Below are 22340 nucleotides of genomic sequence, written 5' to 3'. Positions count from 1 at the left end.
GACCATCTCATCGCCCCAGGTGCCCCATCTACGGTCGCCTCCATAACGTCAAATCCTCTCGTTCCCCCACAATCTAGACATCCCCTCACCACACCACGTCGGCGCACCCGGCCTGATCATCCTCCTTTTCAACCACCCCACAACGTCCGTCCACCATCTCCATCATTCAATATCTCCTTCCCACCGCCAACACTCGAACATCTCCGACAACTCACAACTATACTGTATCATATCGCCTCCACACTTTACCACCTCACCCTTCCCCGCAAGTTCCATTTAAGCACTCCCGTATAAACGTCCATTTCTTCCCATCTCCATAATCAAGAGACCCCATCTTCTCTTCTCAGTAAATATTCACATCGCTTACCCATCGTCTTCATTCAGTCACATCGCACTGCTCTCTTCACATCTCCCGGCCTGAGCGAGAGCGTCACTCTCTAGGGGGCCTGCCCCGCCCTTTGGGTGGGGAATAAAAACGTGAAAACAACAATAGTTCACCTGCATACACCCCAGCGTCAGTGGGTAGGGTCTGACACATCCCACTCTGATGAGTCTAGTATCAGAGCAAACGCCTGAAAAGCCTTACATCTGATCTGTTTTCTGATCATAGTACTGTTTGTTAAAAGTGAGAACAGTACTATTTTTGAAACTCACAACCTGACTTTTGCCCCGTTTATCATCATACGATTGCCTGCTGTCCATCTCACAACATTATCAAGGTCATTTTGCAGTTGCTCACAATCTTTTATTTATTACTCTATACAGAATAACATCATCCGTACAAAGCCTGATCTCTGATTCCATTTCTTTACTCATATCATATATATATATATATATATATAAGAAAACATAAAGTTCCAACAACACTGCCTTTAGGAATTCCCCTCATAATTACGGGGTCAGATAAAGCTTCGCCTACTCTAATTCTCTGAGATCTGTTTTCTAGAAATATAGCAACCCATTCAGTCACTCTTTTGTCTAGTCCAATTGCACTCATTTTTGCCAGTAGTCTCCCATGTTCCACCCTATCAAATGCTTTTAGACAGGTCAATCACGATACAGTCCATTTGACATCTTGAATCCAAGATATCTGTTATGTCTTGCTAAACTCCTACAAGTTGAGTTTAAGTGGAATAACGTTTCCTAAACCCAAACTGCCATCTATCGACCCAGTTATTAATTTTGTAAACATGTCTAATATAATCAGAAAAAATGCTTTCCCAAAGTTTAATACAATGCATGTCAAACTTCCTTGCCTGTAATTTTCAACTTTATGTCTATCACCCTTTCCTTTATACGCAGGGGCTATTATAGCAACTCTCCATTCATTTGGTATAGCTCCTTCATGTAAACAATAACCAAATAATTACTTCATATATAGTACTATATCTCAACCCATTGTCTTTAGTATATCCCCAGAAATCTTATCAATTCCAGCTGCTTTTCTAGTTTTCAACTTTTGTGTCTTATTGTAAATGTCATTTTTGTCATATGTAAATTTTAATACATCTTTAGCATTAGTCACCTCCTCCGTCTGGACATATCCTTGTAACCAACAATCTTTAGATACTGTTGTCTGAATACTTCTGCCTTTTGAATATCCTCACACACACACTCCCTTTGTGCATGAATGATTCCAGGAATGTCCTTGGAACCTGTTTCTGCCTTAAAGTACCTATACATGCCCTTCCATTTTTCACTAAAATTTGTATATCTACCAATTATGCTTGCCATCATGTTATTCTTTGCTGACTTCTTTGCTAGATTCAATTTCCTAGTAAGTTCCTTCAATTTCTCCTTACTTCCACAGCCATTTCTGACTCTATTTCTTTCCAGTCTGCACCTCCTTCTTAGTCTCTTTATTTCTCTATTATAATAAGGTGGGTCTTTACCACTCCTTACTGCCTTTAAAGGTACAAGCCTGTTTTCATATTTCTCAACAATTGCTTTAAACCCATCCCAGAGTCTGTTTACATTTTTATTTACCGTTTTCCACCGATCATAGTGACTTTTTAAAAAACCCTCATGCCTGCTTTATCAGCCATATGGTACTGTGTAATAGTCCTACTTTTACGACCTTCCTTTCTATCACATTTTTTGAAAAACTACGACAATACCAGCTTCATGATCACTAATACCATCTAATATTTGGTTTCTCTATAGAGATCATCTGGTTTTACCAGCACCACAGCCAGGATATTCTTCCCTCCAGTTGGTTCCATCACTTTTTGAATCAGCTGTCCTTCCCATATTAGCTTATTTGCTATTTGTTGATCATGATTCCATTTGTTTGCATTACCTTCCCAATTGACATTTGGTAAATTCAGATCTCCCGCTACAATCACATTCCTTTCCATGTCGTTTCCCACGTAATTGATTATCTTATCAAATAATTCTGAATGAGCATCAGCACTACCCTTTCCCGGTCTATACACTCCAAAGACATGAAGTTGCCTATTATTTTTAGAAATGAGCCTTACACCTAGAATTTCATGTTTGTCAACTTTTTCTCATAGCTTACAAATTCTTCTTTCACCAGAATGAATACTCCCCCTCCCACCATTCCTATCCTATCTCTACGATACACACTCCAGTTCCACGAGAAAATTTCTGCTTCCATTATATAATTTCTCAGTCATGATTCAACTCCTATTACAATATCTGGTAAGTATTTATCTATTAAATTACTTAATTCTAGACTTTGCTGGCAAGATGTAGTGTTCTGGTATGGGCTAGAATAACTTTGTTACTTTCATTGATCTGTCTCAGTCTCATCCTTGGCTTTGACAATATGAAAGTGACTGGGGTATGAGCGATGCTAGTAATACCATTCCTTACACAGCCAGTCCCTGTTATGAATGGTGTGAAAATTTCACTCATAGGGTCGGTTGGTGCATGCATTTCAGTGGGCTTGGCAGACTGATATGTAATAGCAACTTCTGGTTCGATGAGGAAAACAACGGGAAACTACCTCACTCCTCATTTCCCTAGTGTGCCTCTTCAGTGATGCCTAGGCTATTTATGATAACTGTTGTTGGTGCTGTGGAGGATTAAACCAGTCTTTGGGCTGGATACCCAACATACAACATATATTCCTTTCTTTACAATACTTCTACAGTTCAACACCAATATTTTTATGTCATCCCTACTTGACTTCCAGATCCCTGTACCCTTATCACTGCTCTCTAGACCATCCCATTTCCCTGAATGTACCTCCCTATAATCCTCCCAAACAAATTTCCTAACTTATAAGTACCACTGCGGTTTAAGTGTAGGCCATCTGAGCGCAGATCTGTATCTCCTACCCACCCATTAGGATCTAGAAATCTCACTCCCAGTCAGCAGGGCCTAATATATCGAAAGAAGACCATAAGCTGTCAACTCCATGCATTCTTTGCATAAACTTTTCTGCTGTAGAAGACTTTTTTAATTTTCACAAGCCCACTCGTAATGCAAGAACATGTTGTACAGCTCACCTGCATATCTTGGAGATAAATCAGTGGCATTGGCCATCACTCCTCCTACGGAAGCTCCGCTGAATGTGTAACTAATAATGATCATGGAGACAGCAACAGTCCTTCGACAGCCAACCCAAGACAGCACAAACATAAAGGTTCCAGGTATCAAGTGAGCTGGAAAAAGTTACATACATAAAAATAAAATGATCGAGTGGAATAAAATGGGTACAAATTTCAAAATATAACTAGATCATTTCAGAAATATCCAGAAAGATAAATATGCCCCTTCATAAATTATGCAAAGAGTGACTACAATATTAATACAGTGTAATACATTTTCTTATAGTTGCATTTGTCGGTTCATTATGGCAGACCAATTTTTTAATGTGGCCTCTCTTCTTAGCCATGGATAATTTAAGTAAAGTAAAACCTTGATTATATGTCACAACAAAGGGGAGCGGAGGACTGGATAATCGAAAAGACAGATGATTAATTAGAGTTGTTCTTACCATATTTTTTAATGTTCTTTTAAAGAAGTCTGTAACTTTTATATGAACTTTATACTACCAGCAATTTCTTTTCTGATGTCTAATCTAATTATCCAGAGTAAAATAATGTCAGACAATGAAGTGCCATCTTCTTGCTCCATAAACTGGACGATGCCCACCAATCTGCTATTCTTGAATCTTTAAATAAATTCATCTTTTGTCTTAATGTCTACTTTACGTTTCCTCTTATTAACTTATTTTGAAGACTTTTATGCTCAAAGAGAGATCTGACAATAGTTGATGAGATGCAATCTTGTTACTGACCTTTTCAAATTTTGTGTGTGTGTGATAGGTGACATTCGGTAGGCTGATCTCAACAGCAGCCAATAAGACTCCCACTTAGTTGATATATGAGAACACATGTTGTGAATGGCGACTCTAGCCTCACATTGGGTCTCTTCTTGGATGTTTTATACCATACTGTCATAAGAAATGCAGCGCTTTGTAATGCACTGAGGAGTAGAGCCCAGAAGTTCAGGCATTTATTTTTGCTAAAATAGGCAGGCAAATAAGCACTTAACATTTAGGAAATAGGCAGTAAAATAATTAAAATAAGCCTTTATAATGACAAAAATGGGCACTAAAATAACGTGAGCTACATACCACACATTTGCATCACATTTTAGTCCTTAATCTTACATCCCACTGTGGGTGGGGATAATAGAATAACGTCAACGATATCCTCTGTCTAAGAGGAGGTGACTAAAAGGGGGTCAGGGCCTCTCAACTTGACCATGGTTCCCCCAGCTCAGTTTGGCATTGCTTCCACTTACTTGTGTCAGGTTGCTCGCTCTTACTTTTCCTATCTGACCTCCCTTGGTCAACTCTTGTTCTTTTCTGATGCCAATAGTATTAGATTTGCGAGGCCTAGGGAGTCTTTCATTTTTGCGCTCTTCATGGCCCTTTCCTTTCTTTTGCCAATAACTTCATATTGGACCTTTTCCATTTTCCTTCTGATTAGTGTTAGTAGAGGTGGTTACCAAGTTTTCTTCCCCTTAAAACAATAATCACCATCAGCACTTAATTTTACCTAGCAAGGACGGGACCTGGCAACCCTTTTGACCATTTGCCTTGTGGAGTTTTCAGTAGAGATTTGTGTAGTATGAAAATGTCGTTCATATGAATGTTATTTTCGATCTATTAAGTTAAAATGAAAATTTTCATTATTAATAATACAGTTCCTTGGACTTCCATATTAATTTCTCTCCATAAACAACAGCAGAAAATATCAACTTTAAAAAGGCAAAAAAAAGTCATGAAACTATCAATTTAGCTACAGGAGCTAAAATCAAAAAAGGCAAAATAATAACTGGTCCTACCATTCCCAAACGTACAGACATATGTTTGTCTCTATGTGACATTTTGATATATCCACCCAGATTTTTTAAAAAAAAGGCATTTTGCTTAACTTCCGGGCTCTACTGGTGAGCTATTGAATTACTGATACTCGGCTATTAGTGTGTAGCACTCACTTTCACTCTCATGTCGATGGTAATGCAGCATGACAGGGACTCCACAAGATACCAGAAGCGTGAGAAGTCATACTGTTCCATGACCACTGCACAACCTTCCATAATGCACAGAGATTGTTCAGAGCAGGGTCAATGGCATGCGCATCTTTCTTAATAGGATTCTAAGTGTGCTGAATAGGATTGAGATCGGGTGACCTTAGAGACCGGGCAAGCACCCTCATGTCCACAGAGTGTTCATTGAACCAATCAACCACAATTTGGGAGCGACTGCATGGTGCATTGTCTTTAAGTCTCCTGCAGTGTGCTGGCTATGAACAAATGAGTGAACATGATCTCACAGCAGGTTCTTGTATCTTTCGTCGGTAAGGGATATTGTCAGATATACCAAGGTTCGCATTTCATCCCACATGAACAGTCCCCGTATGATGATACAACCACCTCTAGCCTGAAATGTTCCCTGCTAACAAGAGAATCCACTGCATAGAATGCTTGGTGATGCATTCATACCTTGTCATCAACGTGTACCAACTGGTACCATGAATCATTTGTCCAGGCGATCTTTTTCTTTGCTTTGAGAGTTCAATGGAGATGTTTCTGTGCCAAAGTCATTCTTTGTGCCTTGTGGTTTTTGGTGAGCAGTGGTACCCATGTGGGGTGGTGGCTTTTATACCGCATTGTGAGGAGGTGGTCCTATATGGTGTGGTTGTTCACACTTCATTTTACCTAGCACTGAATTTGCAAGTAATTTGTTGCACTGTGACCTGTCTATTTGCTCTTACCATCCAAGTCAATAAACAGTGACCCCTATCATCAACATACTGTACTCCATGGCAGTTGACCCTAAAAATTGTGGTTTTCCCCAAATCTACGTACTCATGGCACTCTCTGGACACAGTGGCCCATGGAAGGCATACTGCCTACACGACTTTGGAGATGGAATAGCCCAGGACCAGGACCAAGATACAGAATCTAAAGTATTCGAAGTGCATTCTCCAAAGCACAAACAGATAGCCAAGTGCACAGGAAGGCCCACTTTGAAGCATGAGTACAAAGGAAGCTGAGAGCACCACATCCTGATTGTGTGACAAGGAAGCTACAGTTCGGAGGGGGAGAGAGTGAGAGATTGTTTGAAATCTGTCAGGTTGAACTTTCATTCTGTGAATCCCCAAGTTCATCAGGTCTAGAAACACAACAGCCTTCATTCCAGGATCAAGAATTGTTGTAAATGAAATAATTAACAGCTTCCCAGCATAGATAAAGGCTAGCGCAGATAGCCATGAATTAAGACCCCTCAGATCATATGTGCTAATTAATTGTGTTCTGATTTATAAGAAGTTTGTTAGGGCTGTTGGCTCATTCAAACTGGTCAGGACAAAGCACCCTCATTGTTTGTCAGTGATCCCCAGAGCATCAGTACCGGCACTATAAAATTTGAGAACGCCTGTTACCTGAGGTCTTGTCATGATCTTGTGTGCTTTGGACGCGTGTCGCTTGTCGAGAGTTACAATCATTATTTTGAGACAGTACTTGTTTCTTTGAGTGCTTCTGTGGCTCAGACGGCAGCGCGTCGGCCTCTCACCGCTGGATACCATGGTTCAAATCCCCAGCCAGCCAGCCAGCCTGGACAAAACGGAGGCGGGACAGGTTTTTCTCCAGGTACTCCAGTTTTCCCTGTCGTCTTTCATTCCAGCAACACTCTTTATTATCATTTCATAGCATTTATCAGTCATTAATATCACCTTGGGAGTGGTGACCCCATTGTAATAATAGCCTATATCTGGTTCATTCATTCCATCTTTGACCCGGTCAATGACTGGAAAGTAGGTTGAAAGTTTTCATTTTACACTTGTTTCTTAGTTGTTTGAATATTAACATGGGAAGTCGCAGTAGAAGCTTAAATCAGTTTCTGTTTAATATGTGGAAACTTAAGCCATGGATTTGTGAGATTGTTCTATAAATGGTATTAATTAATGATCAGTAAATATGCTTAAGATACTGTTATAAACTGTGAAAACAATCAGTGCTGAGTGTCTTCAGCTTCAAGGGTACAAACTGTTGTATAGAGAAGCTCAGAAGCTAATAACTAAGCTTGTATATTAAACTAGGACCCTCTTTGGTTCCATGTTCGAGGACCAGCGCCAATACTTTATCTAATGCGGGAGTGTCATACTGTATCAGCCGCATTATCCATCTGTAATTTATTTTTCCTGTGTATGCAGGAACTAAGTAGCAGCGCTGAGTGAAGAAAGAAGCCCACATTACGTAGCCATCTACATCGAAATGGAGCCCTTGGTTCGTACATCATCATCTGGAGTCAACATGACCCTCTAAATACCCAAAGAGCTGGACAGAGGCCAGCTGTAAATCAAAATGGAATACAGCTAAGTTCTTGTCTTTTCACAAACAGTATATAGAGTAAGTGGCCTCACCAACTGGTAAATCTATACATATAAAATAAAGAATTTTGTCTGTAGATTGGTCAGAATTTAAAAAGAATGGTATTTCTGTATCAGACGTGTACACAGTAACAAGAAAATGCACTTTTTAATTTTCCGTCATCTCTGTCTGTCTGTATGTACGCACATCACAAGAAAATGGCTAAAGATAATTTAATGAAAATCGGATGTAAAGTTGGGGAATGAGCCACTACAATTTAGGCTATAAATGATTGTATTCATACTGAGTGAAAAGGCAATTTAGGGGAAGGCCTAAAGTTTAATTCTCGAATATTTTTTATTAGTGGTTCTATTGATAAATACTACATAACTAAAGTTATGTATAATTAGATTTCTGATCATTTATGTCTTATACATTTTTACTGTACCGGTTATGGTAATGGATATATTCATGAATTTGTATTTTTGATGCTAAGTTCATATCAACGCTGAGCCACGAGAAAATAGGTAAACAGAATTTAATGAAACTCAGTATATAGAGTCGGGGAATAAGACACTACAGTGTAGGCTATAAAGAATTTTATTCACTCTGGATTAAATGGTAGTTTAGGGGAAGGTGCCTAAAATTTAGCCAATTTTGAAATATCTATGTAATTGGTCCTATCGAAAAGTACTACATAACAAAAGTTATAGAGGTTACAGTTTCTGATCATTAATGTTCTATTCACCGGGCGAGTTGGCCGTGCGCGTAGAGGCGCGCGGCTGTGAGCTTGCATCCGGGAGATAGTAGGTTCGAATCCCACTATCGGCAGCCCTGAAGATGGTTTTCCGTGGTTTCCCATTTTCACACCAGGCAAATGCTGGGGCTGTACCTTAATTAAGGCCACGGCCGCTTCCTTCCAACTCCTAGGCCTTTCCTATCCCATCGTCGCCATAAGACCTATCTGTGTCGGTGCGACGTAAAACCCCTAGCAAAAAAAAAAATGTTCTATTCAGTTTTACCATACCAGTTACGATGATAATAATTTCCTGTGGCTATTTCTAGCCGAGTGCAGCCCTTGTCAGGCAGACCCTCCGATGAGGGTGGGCGGCATCTGCCATGTGTAGGTAATTGCGTGTTATTGTGGTCGAGGATAGTGTTATGTGTGGTGTGTGAGTTGCAGGGATGTTGGGAACAGCACAAACACCCAGCCCCCGGGCCATTGGAATTAACCAATGAAGGTTAAAATCTCCGACCCGGCCGGATACGAACCCGGGACCTCTGAACCGAAGGCCAGTACACTGACCATTCAGCCAACGAGTCAGACCCCAGTTATGATAAGAGTGGTATTTCAGAGTTGGAAAAAAATTAAATGTGAAGGCCTACAATATCGAAAGCTCATAAAATTGATCAACAACAACATTACATTGACCACTGTCTGTGGTGATGTTCTTTGTCTCTTATGCTGCCACTCATCTCTGACAGATGGGATTACTGCCGCATACTGAGTACAACAGCCTGAATATTGGCAGGAAATAGCTGGGGAGTTAGCTAACTTTCTTCTTTAGCATGTCATTCCTCTGGTTCATACATTTTGCGATACTGTTGGTACATAACATACTGGTTCATCATAGTATTCCAGCTACTTGATCCTTACCCTGAGGCGCTGATTAGAATGAGCAATGTCCACACTTAACGGAATAATGGCAGAGGAGTGTTTACGGCTCACAGCTGTCTATGGCCTGGTCATTCCAGCTCCGGAACTTTGAACTGTTAAATCGGCAGCGTAGTACTATTTGTTAAAAGTGAGAAAATGCATGTTTGATTGAGTATTTCATATGATAGCATTGCTTTTAATTGTGACATTCCTACTGCCGTCATTGTTATAACCTATATTGATTTCAGTTGGGAAAACCACTTAGACAGTCTTTCTGAGGATGTAAAAGGCAGGTGGAGAATGAGAGCCTGCCACTGTAATGAAAACTCCCCAAATTGATTGTGACTGATGGTGCGCAAGAGGGTACAATGAAAATTCCTTAACCCAGTCTTCATATGAGAAAAGACGTTTGGTGATTTCCTTGTCGCGTTTCTGGGATAACGTTAAGAGTATGCAGTTTAATACAATCTTACTCACAATTACACTACTTAACCTAGAATTCTGTATACAATGTAGAATTCTGTTGCGAAGCATGGGTACATCAGGTAGTAGTTTACATAATTGTAGTATAAAATGCTGAATTACAGCTTGTGTGTTTAATTACTGTAGCTTGCAGTGAGACCGCAGTTTATTTTGCATGTTTTCTTTTCTTTTGAGTGCCTTATGGGAAAATACATAGTTAACGTCTGCATAAATTTAGCCATCACGTCAGTTTAATGTGTTTTTCTTTAGTATGATTTATGACATTATTTAATGAGATCATCTGTGCTTGTGGGATTTGATATCCTATTCTAGAGTCATCAATTTTGGGGAGATAGAAAGTCACTCATTTAAATTTTGTTGAGCTTGCATGATTGCATAAATTTCCAGGTGCATGTGTGGTCCACCTACTGATTAATCATTGAACTCATAACACCTTACGTAATTAGCAGGGCCCGGATTTTGATGACCTAAAAATGTTTAAAAAGTGGCCTATAAATAACTTCAAATATACAATAAAATGACCCAAAAACTTAAGAAATGACCTAAAATTTGAATGAAACTGACATAATTTCATCACACAAAAAATGCAAACAAACTACGTCGTTGTATGTTGAAATGATTTTAATAGGTACATACATTATCATTATAGCTGTTATGCCTATCAGCATTCAGTCTGCAAGCCTCTGTGAGTTTATGAAACGTCGCCACAATCCTCGATTTGCAGTTAGCGTTGTGGCCTCATTTAGTTCTATACCTCTTATCTTTAAATCGTTAGAAACTGAGTCTAACCATCATCGTCTTGGTCTACCTCTACTTCTCTTACCCTCCATAATAGAGTCCATTATTCTCCTAGGTAACCTATCCTCCTTCATTCGCCTCACATGACCCCACCACCGAAGCCGGTTTATGCGTACAGCTTCATCCATAGAGTTCATTCCTAAATTAGCCTTTATCTCCTCAGTCCGAGTACTCTCCTGCCATTGTTCCCACCTGTTTGTACCAGCAATAATTCTTGCTACTTTCATGTCCGTTACTTCTAACTTTTGAACTAAGTCCATCCAGCTTTTGCTCCCGTAACGCAAAGTTGGTCTGAAAACAGACTGATGTAAAGATAGTTTCATCTGGGAGCTGACTTCCTTCTTACAGAATACTGTTGATCGCAACTGCGAGCTCACTGCATTAGCTTTACGACACCTTGATTCAATCTCACTTACTATATTACCATCCTGGGAGAACACACAACCTAAATACTTGAAATTATCGACCTGTTCTAGCTTTGTATCACCAATCTGACATTCAATTCTGTTGAATTTCTTACCTACTGACATCAATTTAGTCTTCGAGAGGCTATTTTTCATACCATACTCATTGCACCTATTTTCAAGTTGCAAGATATTAGACTGCAGGCTTTCAGCACAATCTGACATTAAGACCAAGTCGTCAGCATAGGCCAGACTGCTTATTACATTTCCACCTAACTGAATCCCTCCCTGCCATTTTATACCTTTCAGCAGATGATCCATGTAAACTACGAACAGCAAAGGTGAAAGATTACAGCCTTGTCTAACCCCTGTAAGTACCCTGAACCAAGAACTCATTCTACCATCAATTCTCACTGAAGCCCAATTGTCAACATAAATGCCTTTGATTGATTTTAATAATCTACCTTTAATTTCATTTTAATAAGTACCAATATACACTGACTGACAGAGCAAATGCAACACCAAGAAGGAGTGGTCAGAACTTTATGCCAATTGCAGGGTAGACTGACGTCACTGAGGTATGCTCATGATGTGAAATGCGCCGCTGTGCTGCGCACGTAGTGAACGATAAATGGGACACGGCGTTGGCGAATGGCCCACTTCGTACCGTGATTTCTCAGCCGACAGTCATTGTAGAATGTGTTGTCGTGTGCCACAGGACACGTGTATAGCTAAGAATGTCAGGCCGCCGTCAACTGAGGCATTTCCAGCAGACAGATGACTTTACGAGGGGTATGGTGATCGGGCTGAGAAGGGCAGGTTGGTCGCTTCGTCAAATCGCAGCCGATACCCATAGGGATGTGTCCACGGTGCAGCGCCTGTGGCGAAGATGGTTGGCGCAGGGACATGTGGCACGTGCGAGGGGTCCAGGCGCAGCCCGAGTGATGTCAGCACGCGAGGATCGGCGCATCCGCCGCCAAGCGGTGGCAGCCCCGCACGCCACGTCAACCGCCATTCTTCAGCATGTGCAAGACACCCTGGCTGTTCCAATATCGACCAGAACAATTTCCCGTCCGTCGATTGGTTGAAGGAGGCCTGCACTCCCGGCGTCCGCTCAGAAGACTACCATTGACTCCACAGCATAGACGTGCACGCCTGGCATGGTGCCGGGCTAGAGCGACTTGGATGAGGGAATGGTGGAACGTCGTGTTCTCCGATGAGTCACGCTTCTGTTCTGTCAGTGATAGTCACCGCAGACAAGTGTGGCGTCGGCGTGGAGAAAGGTCAAATCCAGCAGTAACTGTGGAGCGCCCTACCGCTAGACAACGCGGCATCATGGTTTGGGGCGCTATTGCGTATGATTCCACGTCACCTCTAGTGCGTATTCAAGGCACGTTAAATGCCCACCGCTACGTGCAGCATGTGCTGCGGCCGGTGGCACTCCCGTACCTTCAGGGGCTGCCCAATGCTCTGTTTCAGCAGGATAATGCCCTCCCACACACTGCTCGCATCTTGCAACAGGCTCTACGAGGTGTACAGATGCTTCCGTGGCCAGCGTACTCTCCGGATCTCTCACCAATCGAACACATGTGGGATCTCATTGGACGCTGTTTGCAAACTCTGCCCCAGCCTCGTACGGACGACCAACTGTGGCAAATGGTTGACAGAGAATGGAGAACCATCCCTCAGGACACCATCCGCACTCTTATTGACTCTGTACCTCGACGTGTTTCTGCGTGCATCGCCGCTCGCGGTGGTCCTACATCCTACTGAGTCGATGCCGTGCGCATTGTGTAACCTGCATATCGGTTTGAAATAAACATCAATTATTCGTCCGTGCCGTCTCTGTTTTTCCCCCAACTTTCATCCCTTTCGAACCACTCCTTCTTGGTGTTGCATTTGCTCTGTCAGTCAGTGTATTTAATTATTATTTGACAAATAGAATTATTTACACACAAATACTGGTTATTATTTCAGTCTATTGTTTAGCATGCCAAGTCCTGTGTTCTTTTCTTCAAGGAAAATAACACTTTATGGTATATGAAACTTTAAGGCCGCAACATATGAAGAACAAAAAAGAGAGAATTTTGCCATTAGGTACTTGAATTCTTTATTGGATTAGAGGTAATACGAAAAATGTGCATTTAAAATACATGACAGGTTATACAGGATTACTTCACTCCGCTTTATAGTAGATGACTGTGACCATTCGTATATTCTCACAAGAAAAGAAAAAAAGAAAAAAAAAAGACGACGACGATTGTAGACCACACGTTTTTGTACTTTGAAAAGCTACTTTCAACATCTATGGATTCTGTTGGAGCATACTTGAAGTGCACTAAATTACTGGAAGTAAGTTCTTCAATGCCAATAATCCTAAAATTTTCACCCGCCAGAATCCGAGAGATGGAGGACAAAACATTAAATCCCGAGTTCTTGTCAAGAACACGTTTCAGTTTCAACTTATAAATCTCATTTTTTGTCCCGTATTGGCATCAACTCAACTAAGGTTAGGTTGAAAGGAGAATCCCGCCTTCCAATACTTATTTGTATTGTAAGGTGGTAAGGTGGGATTCTCCATTCAACCTAACCTTAGTTGATGTTTCAGTTTGTCTGACACTGCCACACCAGAATCGCCACAAATGTTCTGAATAAATTGATCATTTTTCCTAGAGCCACGCTTCTCTCCTGAAGACCTGTATTAATTGATGACAAGGAACTGAAATTTGCTGTGATGCATGCTAGTTTTCCCTTCATTTGCGTATCCAAAAACAATTCTTGTGCCATCTAAATGGCCTTAGCATCTTGTACGTCGAAAGAATCTATTACAGGCTTCACTGTCTGAAAGTGGTCACAATAGTAAATACATGTGTCGATCCACATACCCCACCGTTGATTCAAGGCTGCGGTGGTAACAGAATGTCGGGTGTTTGGGATCTGAAAAGTTCCGTGCGTAATAGAGCCTTAGTAAATACCTTCTTAGTTTGGGACACAAGCTTGTCAACTTCAGGGAAATTTGATCTCAATTCTTCGGCCACTCTGTGAAAAGCGTGAGCTAGGCAGGTTACATTTTTGAGTAAAGTGCTTTGATTACATTGGCAGCTTTAACTATGTAAGGTGCTGCATCAGTCACAAAGAGCAGAACATCATCATACATTACACTCTCAAGCCTAGTAGTCCCATCGATTTATCGAAGAGGCGACATATTGTAGAATGGTTCACAGATTGCAAAACTTTGGTCGTGAGCAAAAATATTTGTCCAGGCCTATCTACTTCTAACGTACCCATGATAACTTTGGCAATGTAACGGCCCTCTACATCACTGGTTTCATCGATTGAAATGAATATTTTGTTTCCACAGACTTCTTCTGTGATATTCCTTATTGTGTCTTCATAGCATTGGGATACATAGTTCTTTCTCAGAATAGACCCATCCGGAATTACACGGCCCATATACCTTTCTAAGAAATCTCTCAGTTTAATATTGTTCAATTTCCAGAGTGAAATGCTCGAAGAAACCAAAGCTTCACACAAGTCTTCACAAAACACAGAGGAAGTACCGCCATTGGATGATGACTGTGAGAGTAACAATTGAGAAACTTTTCGTTTGTACTATTTTGGACTCCACGTATGTGCTTTTCTCGGCCGACATGTTGCTGAACGGTAAATTTTCTTCTGCCACTTTCACTTCACATATTTTGCAGAAAAGAATTTTACCGCTGGTGGAAAAAATATCCTTGCCGAATTCCAAAATTATTTGTTTGGAATGAAGCCCTAGATGGCTTTAACTTAGGCATTTTAAATACACTCTAAAAACAATCACGGCCGATAACACAAATCCATTTAGCACACTTATGGTTGCAATGGGGTACTTAACCAGACCGGCATTACTTGGCCTACTGTTGTCTGTCTTCCTACCCCTCGATTTCAGTATCACTTCTGGATTAGCTGCAAGCGCAGGTGTGTCTCCTGGAATGTGGATATTCCAAGAAATGAAGGTTGAACAAAGTTCTAAAGATTCTCATGTCTTTGTATTCATCCTTACTTTCAGATCCGTTAATATCCAGTACCATACACAAAAAATGCATCATAAACCATTAAGAATGTGAGAAAAATTACTCAAAACGTATAAAATATTCTAATACATTCCATAAAATGACATAATATTGATGCAAAAAGTGAGAATATGACCTAAAAATAAAATACTTAGAAAAATGAGAAAAAATGACTTAAATGCATTTCTGTAATATGGGGGCCATGAACAGGATTTGTATATAAGTGAGCAATGTCTGTGGTGAACCATTTAAAAGATGACATGTCATCAGAATCTGGGCCATGGTGATTAGTTAGGGCCATAGTCCACTGTGGCTTTCTGTTGTAATATTCGCGTTGTTAAAATATCTATCATCGAGGGCGTTGTGATGTGTGACGTAAGATTGTGTGACATTGGATCATTCAGTTCCATGACCTGGGTAAATTAAGAAAATGAGAGAATATGGAATAATCATTTGCTACGGACATGCCAGGAAATGTGATGAGATGTTAGATAATGGTGACGTTCTACCAGTTAATTAGCCGATGTGGTTTAGCCCAGTGGAAGATTGCCCGAGGCAGTAGTCAGCTGAACAGCCTATGAGCCCAGTTAAATTATGAACAGATGAAGTATTTTGCGACCTTTGACACAAAGCCAGGTGGGGTGAAAGTGCAAGGGATTCTCTCCCTTGTCCTAGTGATTTAAAGGGCCCAGGCAGACAGAGAAGAGGCAATGTTCTCAGGCTAAGTTAAGAGTGATCTGATAATTATGTCATAGTTCGTTTGTGATGCATTGTTATTAGGGGAAGAAAGTGAAATAATAAGGTCATCCAAAGTAAAACCACAATACAGTATTTTATTAGTAGGGATTTTCAGGTTGGATCCATCAGGAGGAGAGTTCAACACCCACCTGCTCCTTAGTAGAGGTTCATTGCTTGTACCTACGCTTATCTTGACCCCAGGTTTCAGTGATTGTATATTTCATGTTGTTTGTTTGCTATATTTTTAATGTGTTATGATTTTTGCATATTATGTGTGGTCCATGAGTTCTGATTCATGTGGGATTGTGGGCTCAGTTTCCATCCTTGATTTATTGTGGTAGGGTTCACTTACTATGTTAGATTCAGAGCTGTATTGGTAATTTGGTCATGTTTGAGTCTCACTTCAGAGTTTTTGTGTTAATTGTGTTATCCAACCCGAACATACGGGATTTAAATAAATGCGTGCGGAGTTCCACTTTATTTATGTATTTAATATTCATAGATTATCAGGGCAACCTAAACAATGAGTGTTTAGTTACTAACCCATGCAAAACAATGAACGTTGGGGATCATTGCAGTAAATTTGAAGGGACTTGAGTTTCCCAGTGTGTTTTCCTAACCTTTTCTCTTTCAAGTCATTTTAAAAATTCCTAAATGTTTGTTTTTCATGCATATTTTGCCTGATCGTAAATAAAGTAGATTTACCCCTTTACTCAATAGTTCTCATTTCATAGATTTATGTACCTTTCTGTCCTGTCTGGTGATGTGTATGAATTTAGACTGAACCCATTAATGAACGTACCCTGCCTAAGGAGCTAGCTAGGTGCATAAAGTATGCCACCAGCAATCTGGCTATGATCAAACACTCCAAGATCTCATGTCTTACCAATCCTGTCTTCAGCTGTTACTCACAAAGCCAGTACGAGGTCTGACGACATCACAGTCATGTATCATGCCGAGCTATTACATTTGCTGGATCAACCACAGCGACAGTCTGCCAAAAAGGCAGCTCTCTCCAATTCAGTTGCTCATCAGTGTATCCTCACATGCACATATAATTTTATCAGAGATTTTAGATTATTTGACCGTCGGATAATCCGATGATCGGTTAATTGAGAGACGGCTAATCAAGGTTCTACTTTAATTATCTTGCAACCTGTCACAGGTATGAGATGGAAACTCTATAAACATATTGGAAGGAATGTTAATGGAACCATTAATTTGAGAGTTAATAATGCCTTAAAGTTTACTATGCATCAAGATTCTTATATCCTTTTCTTTTTATAGAAATACAAATTTCAAAACAATACGTATATTTCTTATTTGTGACCTTTTCCCTGAATTTAAGAAAACATCAAGGAGCCATAAAACTGTGCTCCAATGGATTGTTATGATTTAGAAAACAAGTACCTACATGTACTTACAAAAGACCCTTTCTTATTGATTATCTGTATTTCTATCAGAAACACTATTGGAATTCTGTATGAATTAGATATTTAATTGTGTTAATTTATAATATGATGATGTAATATACAGTATATATATATATTGAAACGGGAACACCCTACGAGCATTCACGTTTCATTCATTTATTAAGAGGAACTCACTAACACCCGGCCGTAAGCATTTAAAACTTGCGCCGAGTGCACAGGCATTGTGGGAACTGCAAGCAAGCTCGCGCTGTTCTAGAACACCGGCCAAGGTCAAGCGACATCACGCAGAAGGTTCTTTCGTGTTCCATAGCATTGCAGCATGAACGAAATGTGATATCAATATTTCAATAACGTCACCTTGCAGGCAGGAATAATGAACGCTGCTAGCCGAAATTTCATGTCAATCGGTGTAAAGATGGCCAAGATATAAAATTTTCTTGGGGCCCACATGTGTAGCCACGCCTGCCGACCTTCGGCAATATAAGCGAATCGCCAGCCTGGGGTAAAGCAGAGAGTGTGCAGTGTGGGCAGTGTGCAACTGAAGTGTGCCGTAGGCAGAGAGAGAGAGGGGAGTCGGCAGTAAGCCGTGAGTTCAGTGTGTGTGTGCAAGTAAGCACATCGCGATATAATTCGTCACTCGGTCCGGCTGTATACTTGAGTTCAGAAACGTTAGTGTTGGAAGCTTTCTCCGTGGGCTTGAACTTTGTGCATGAACAAAAACGTAGTTTCGTTTTTATCAGTCTGTACGACTGGGCGATTATATTTCGTTTGTGGACTATGAATGTTTCTAGCATAAACTGTGCCAGCCTGCATTTCATTTAAAGACTGTGTCTATCCATTGAACTGTGTTCGTAATAAAACTGTGAATGTTGTTTACTCTCAGGTGATGCATAACAAACCCATGTTTTGTCCCCAGTAATGATGCGAGTCAGGAAAGAGTCTCCCTGATCGGAATAACGTCCCAGAAATGTCAGTGCTGCAGCCATATGCTTGGTTTTGTGCTCCTCTATAAGCATGCAAGGGAACCACCTTGCAGAGATTTTTGAATAATGGAGATAGTCTTTGACAATTTCATGAACAATTGTTTGAGACACATTAGGAAAATGTTCACAGAGTTCATCAATTGTGACGTGCCGATCATTCCTCCCACATTCATCTACTGTGCTCAGCAGTTGGTCTGTAATGACAGATGGTCTCCCTGAACGCTCCTCGTCGTGTGTATTCCCCCTCCCCAGGTTGAAGTTGCGAGACCAGTGCCGAACAGACGACTCATCCATCACATTGTCTCTATACACCTCTGTTAATTGGTGATAAATATCACAAGGTAGGACGTTTCATGCATCAAGAAATTTAATCACGCCCTCACTTCACAACTGGAGGGGTTCTCAATTTGTTTAAACATTTTAAACGATCACAGACACAACACAGGCAATGCTAGCGTCACACAACCTCACACAGAGCAGGCAGACAAGCCACTGACGCGGTCTGACCTTGCCCAGTGGCTACCCGAGTCGTCAGCGCTTTATGCGGCCCTAACGGGTACTACTTTCCGAATGGCCCTCGTATCTGATGGACTCATCTTGAGATATCACTTTTATATCTCCACCGAAGACAGACATTAGGCTATCCATTAGTAAGTTGACCTTTAGATATTTTGATAGACACTGATTTAGACGTATTGATGTTCAAGCCTATCTCTCTGAATCTTCTCATTGCTGTTTCAGTCAGATCTAGTGCAAAAGCTTTGTCTTTACAAAAAAATAACAGTGCCATCGGTAAATCCCAATACTGTGAGAAGCTTCAAACTTTCTACAAGTGGAATTCCATATTCCCAAGCTATTAATTCCTCCAAGAGTTAATTCAGAATAGCAATCTTTGCAATATTGAAAGCATATGTGACAATGGTAAACCTTGCAAACCACCTCTCCTTAGTTTTATGCTCATAGTTCCCAAGTAATTGACTTCAGTTTGGGTTGTATTGCCCTCTTGAAGAGAGGATTAGCTCGACAAGTTTAGATGGAGCAGCAGAATTTTCTAGGGCTCTTCTCAGATGGTCGATGTTGAGGTTGCATCAGTTTTCTTGTTCTTTGCCTTAGCCAGAACCGACTGTAGCAATGAAGTGTTAATTATTGTGCCGGGTGAAGCAGTGAATCCCCTTTGATTATCACTGAATGTCACGAATTCTCTCAGCTGGTGATCTAGAACTCTCATGATAACCCTAAGTAAAAGTGAACTTGTGTATAGGGTCTGGCATCTATTTTTGTGCCATGATGTCTTTATCACAGTGTTATCACATAATCCACTTCTTGTCACCAGTCGTTTCTGGAAAGGATCATACTAGGGTACACTGTAACACTAAAAAAGCCAAACCAAACCCATGGCACTACAGCCCTTGAAGGGCCTTGGCCTACCAAGCAACCGCTGCTCAGCCCGAAGGCCTGCAGATTATGAGGTGTCGTGTGGTCAGCACGACGAATCCTCTCAGCCATTATTCTTAGCTTGCTAGACCGGGGCCGCTATCTCACAATCAGATAGCTCCTAAATTCTAATCACGTAGGCTGAGTGGACCTCGAACCAGCCATGAATATTAATGATGTGTCTAAATGCATGGAGAAGGAAAAATATGCGATTTAGTTTAACTCTTGTGGAAAAATTAGTGTTTTTGATACCGAGAAGTAACTGATATCATCCTGTGGGAATCCTCTTCTCCTTTTCTTTGTCCTGTGTTCCTAATCATTTACCAACTGTGTTCATCTTTATCTCATGTCACTCAGTAAATGTTTATGCCCACTCTCTTGATGAAGATGGAAAGCAGAAATGAGCTAATTGGAGCTGAGAATCCAATCAATCAATCAATCAATCAATCAATCTGCATTTTGGGCAGTTGCCCAGGTGGCAGATTCCGTATCTGTTGTTTACCTAGTCTCTTCTTAAATAATTGCAAAGAATTTGGAAATTTATTGAACATCTCCCTTGGTAATTTATTTCAATCCCTAACTCCTCTTCCTATAAACAAATATTTGCCTCAATTTGTCATCTTGAATTCCAACTTTATCTTCATATCTTTCATACGTTTAAAAACACCACTCAAAACTTATTCGTCTACTAATCTCATTCCACGTCATTTCGGAACATTTAGCTTACGCATAGAATATCAAGGATCAAGATATCAACTTGTAACATATCACTTAGTCGAGCAGCTCGTTTCCTTTCTCCCAAGTCTTCCCAGCCCAAACTTTGCAACATTTTCGTAATACTACTCTTTTGTCGGATATCGCATAGAACATATCGAGCTGCTTTTCTTTGGATTTTCCCTAGTTCTCAAATCAAGCAATCCTGGTGAGGGTCCTGTACACTGGAACCGTACTCTAGTTGGAGTCTTACCAGAGACTTATATATGCCCTCTCCTTTACATCCTTACTAAAACTCCTAAATACCCTCATAACCATGTGCAGAGATCTGTACCCCTTATCTACAATCCCTTATGAAGATCTTTCCTTATATTAACACATTAGTACTTATATTGATCCCTATAAGGAGCTTTCACTCCATCAACACAGTAATTAAAATTGAGAGGGCTTTTCCTATTACTGAAATTCACAACCTAACTTTTAAACCTGTTTATCATCATACCATTGCCTGGTATCAATCTCACAATGTTGTCAAAGTATTTTTGCAGTCACTCACAATCTTGTAACTTGTTTATTACTCTATACGGTATAACATCATCTGCAAAAAGCCTTATCTCTGATTCCACTCCTTTACTCATATCATTTGTATATTTAAGAAAACATAAAGATCCAATAATAATGCCTTGAGGAATTTCCCTCTTAATGATCACAGGATCAGATAATGCTTCATCTACTCTAACTTTCTAGGAGAGGTGGATGTGGGACTGATGAGGAGACACCCTGTCTATTCGAATATGGCTGTGTGTGAATATGTGGAGAGGGTCCTCGTGCTTTGATGTTTTCATGTTTGTCCTTTTCTCCTCTATCTATTGTTCCTTCTTCGTACAATAACCTGACAATGTATTTCATCCTTATTGTGTGCTCCTTTGTGTTTCTATATTTACATGACTGACACTTGTTTGTTTCTTTCTAAAACATTATTCCTTTGAGATCCTTTCCTTCTTTTGTGTTAGTCCTGTGTTCCTAACACAGGGTCTCTCTTATAAACCCAGACCGTCCAGCAGCGCTTTACTCTTTGAGACCTAAGCATCCATATGGGAGGCGAGCGCACGTGCAAGTGTTTGACCTAGCATCAGTAGCCAGTCTGAATCCCAGCTGTTGCCGGGCTAAGTGGCTCAGACGGTTAAGGCGCTGGCTTTCTGACCCCAACTTGGCAGGTTCGATCCTGGCTCAGTCCGGTGGTATTTGAAGGTGCTCAAGTACATCAGCCTCGTGTCGGTATATTTACTGGCACATAAAAGAACTCCTGCGGGACTAAATTCCGGCACCTCGGCGTCTCCAAAAACCGTTAAAGAGTAGTTAGTGGGACGTAAAACAAATAACATTAATTATTATTAATCCCAGCTGTTAACATGTTGAGACAGTTATCATTGCAACACCGTACATTCGTACATAAAAGTTGTTTTAAGTACGAGTTGGCTCGACGGTTATGCCATGCATTTGTTTTGCAATTTCTTGGTGAAGTTCCACCTTCATGAGCACAGATTTATGTAATTGTAAATACATTTGAAATTACTGGCTCAATAAAAACATGCATGCACATGAACAGTTTTAACAGAGAAAAAGCTTGATGACACTGGTGCGAATCTTGAACGGTCATTGAATAAATCAAAATATAGTTGCACAAGTAGGGATTTTGGTTTCTTCTGCCCACCGACTACAAACCTGTTACACATCAAACTGTACAGGTTTACACTGGCCTTTTGTTTAAAACCTGCTGATCTAGC

At 40.5% G+C, this 22340-nt stretch overlaps 1 protein-coding gene across 1 annotated transcript in view; it reads right to left on the bottom strand.

The window, feature by feature from the left end:
* The window catches only part of LOC136857234 (uncharacterized), a 229969-nt gene that overhangs the window by 27250 nt on the left and 180379 nt on the right, over window positions 1-22340 (bottom strand). The window contains exon 7 of the mRNA XM_068225001.1: window positions 3477-3632. Within this exon, the coding sequence (XP_068081102.1) occupies window positions 3477-3632 (156 nt within the window). The remainder of the gene's footprint in view (window positions 1-3476; window positions 3633-22340) is intronic.

Source organism: Anabrus simplex, chromosome 1 (assembly GCF_040414725.1).
Source record: "Anabrus simplex isolate iqAnaSimp1 chromosome 1, ASM4041472v1, whole genome shotgun sequence".
NCBI classification, from domain to species: domain Eukaryota; kingdom Metazoa; phylum Arthropoda; class Insecta; order Orthoptera; family Tettigoniidae; genus Anabrus; species Anabrus simplex.
The sequence above is the reverse complement of the archived record's forward strand: the minus strand, read 5'-3'. Positions and strand labels throughout refer to the sequence as shown.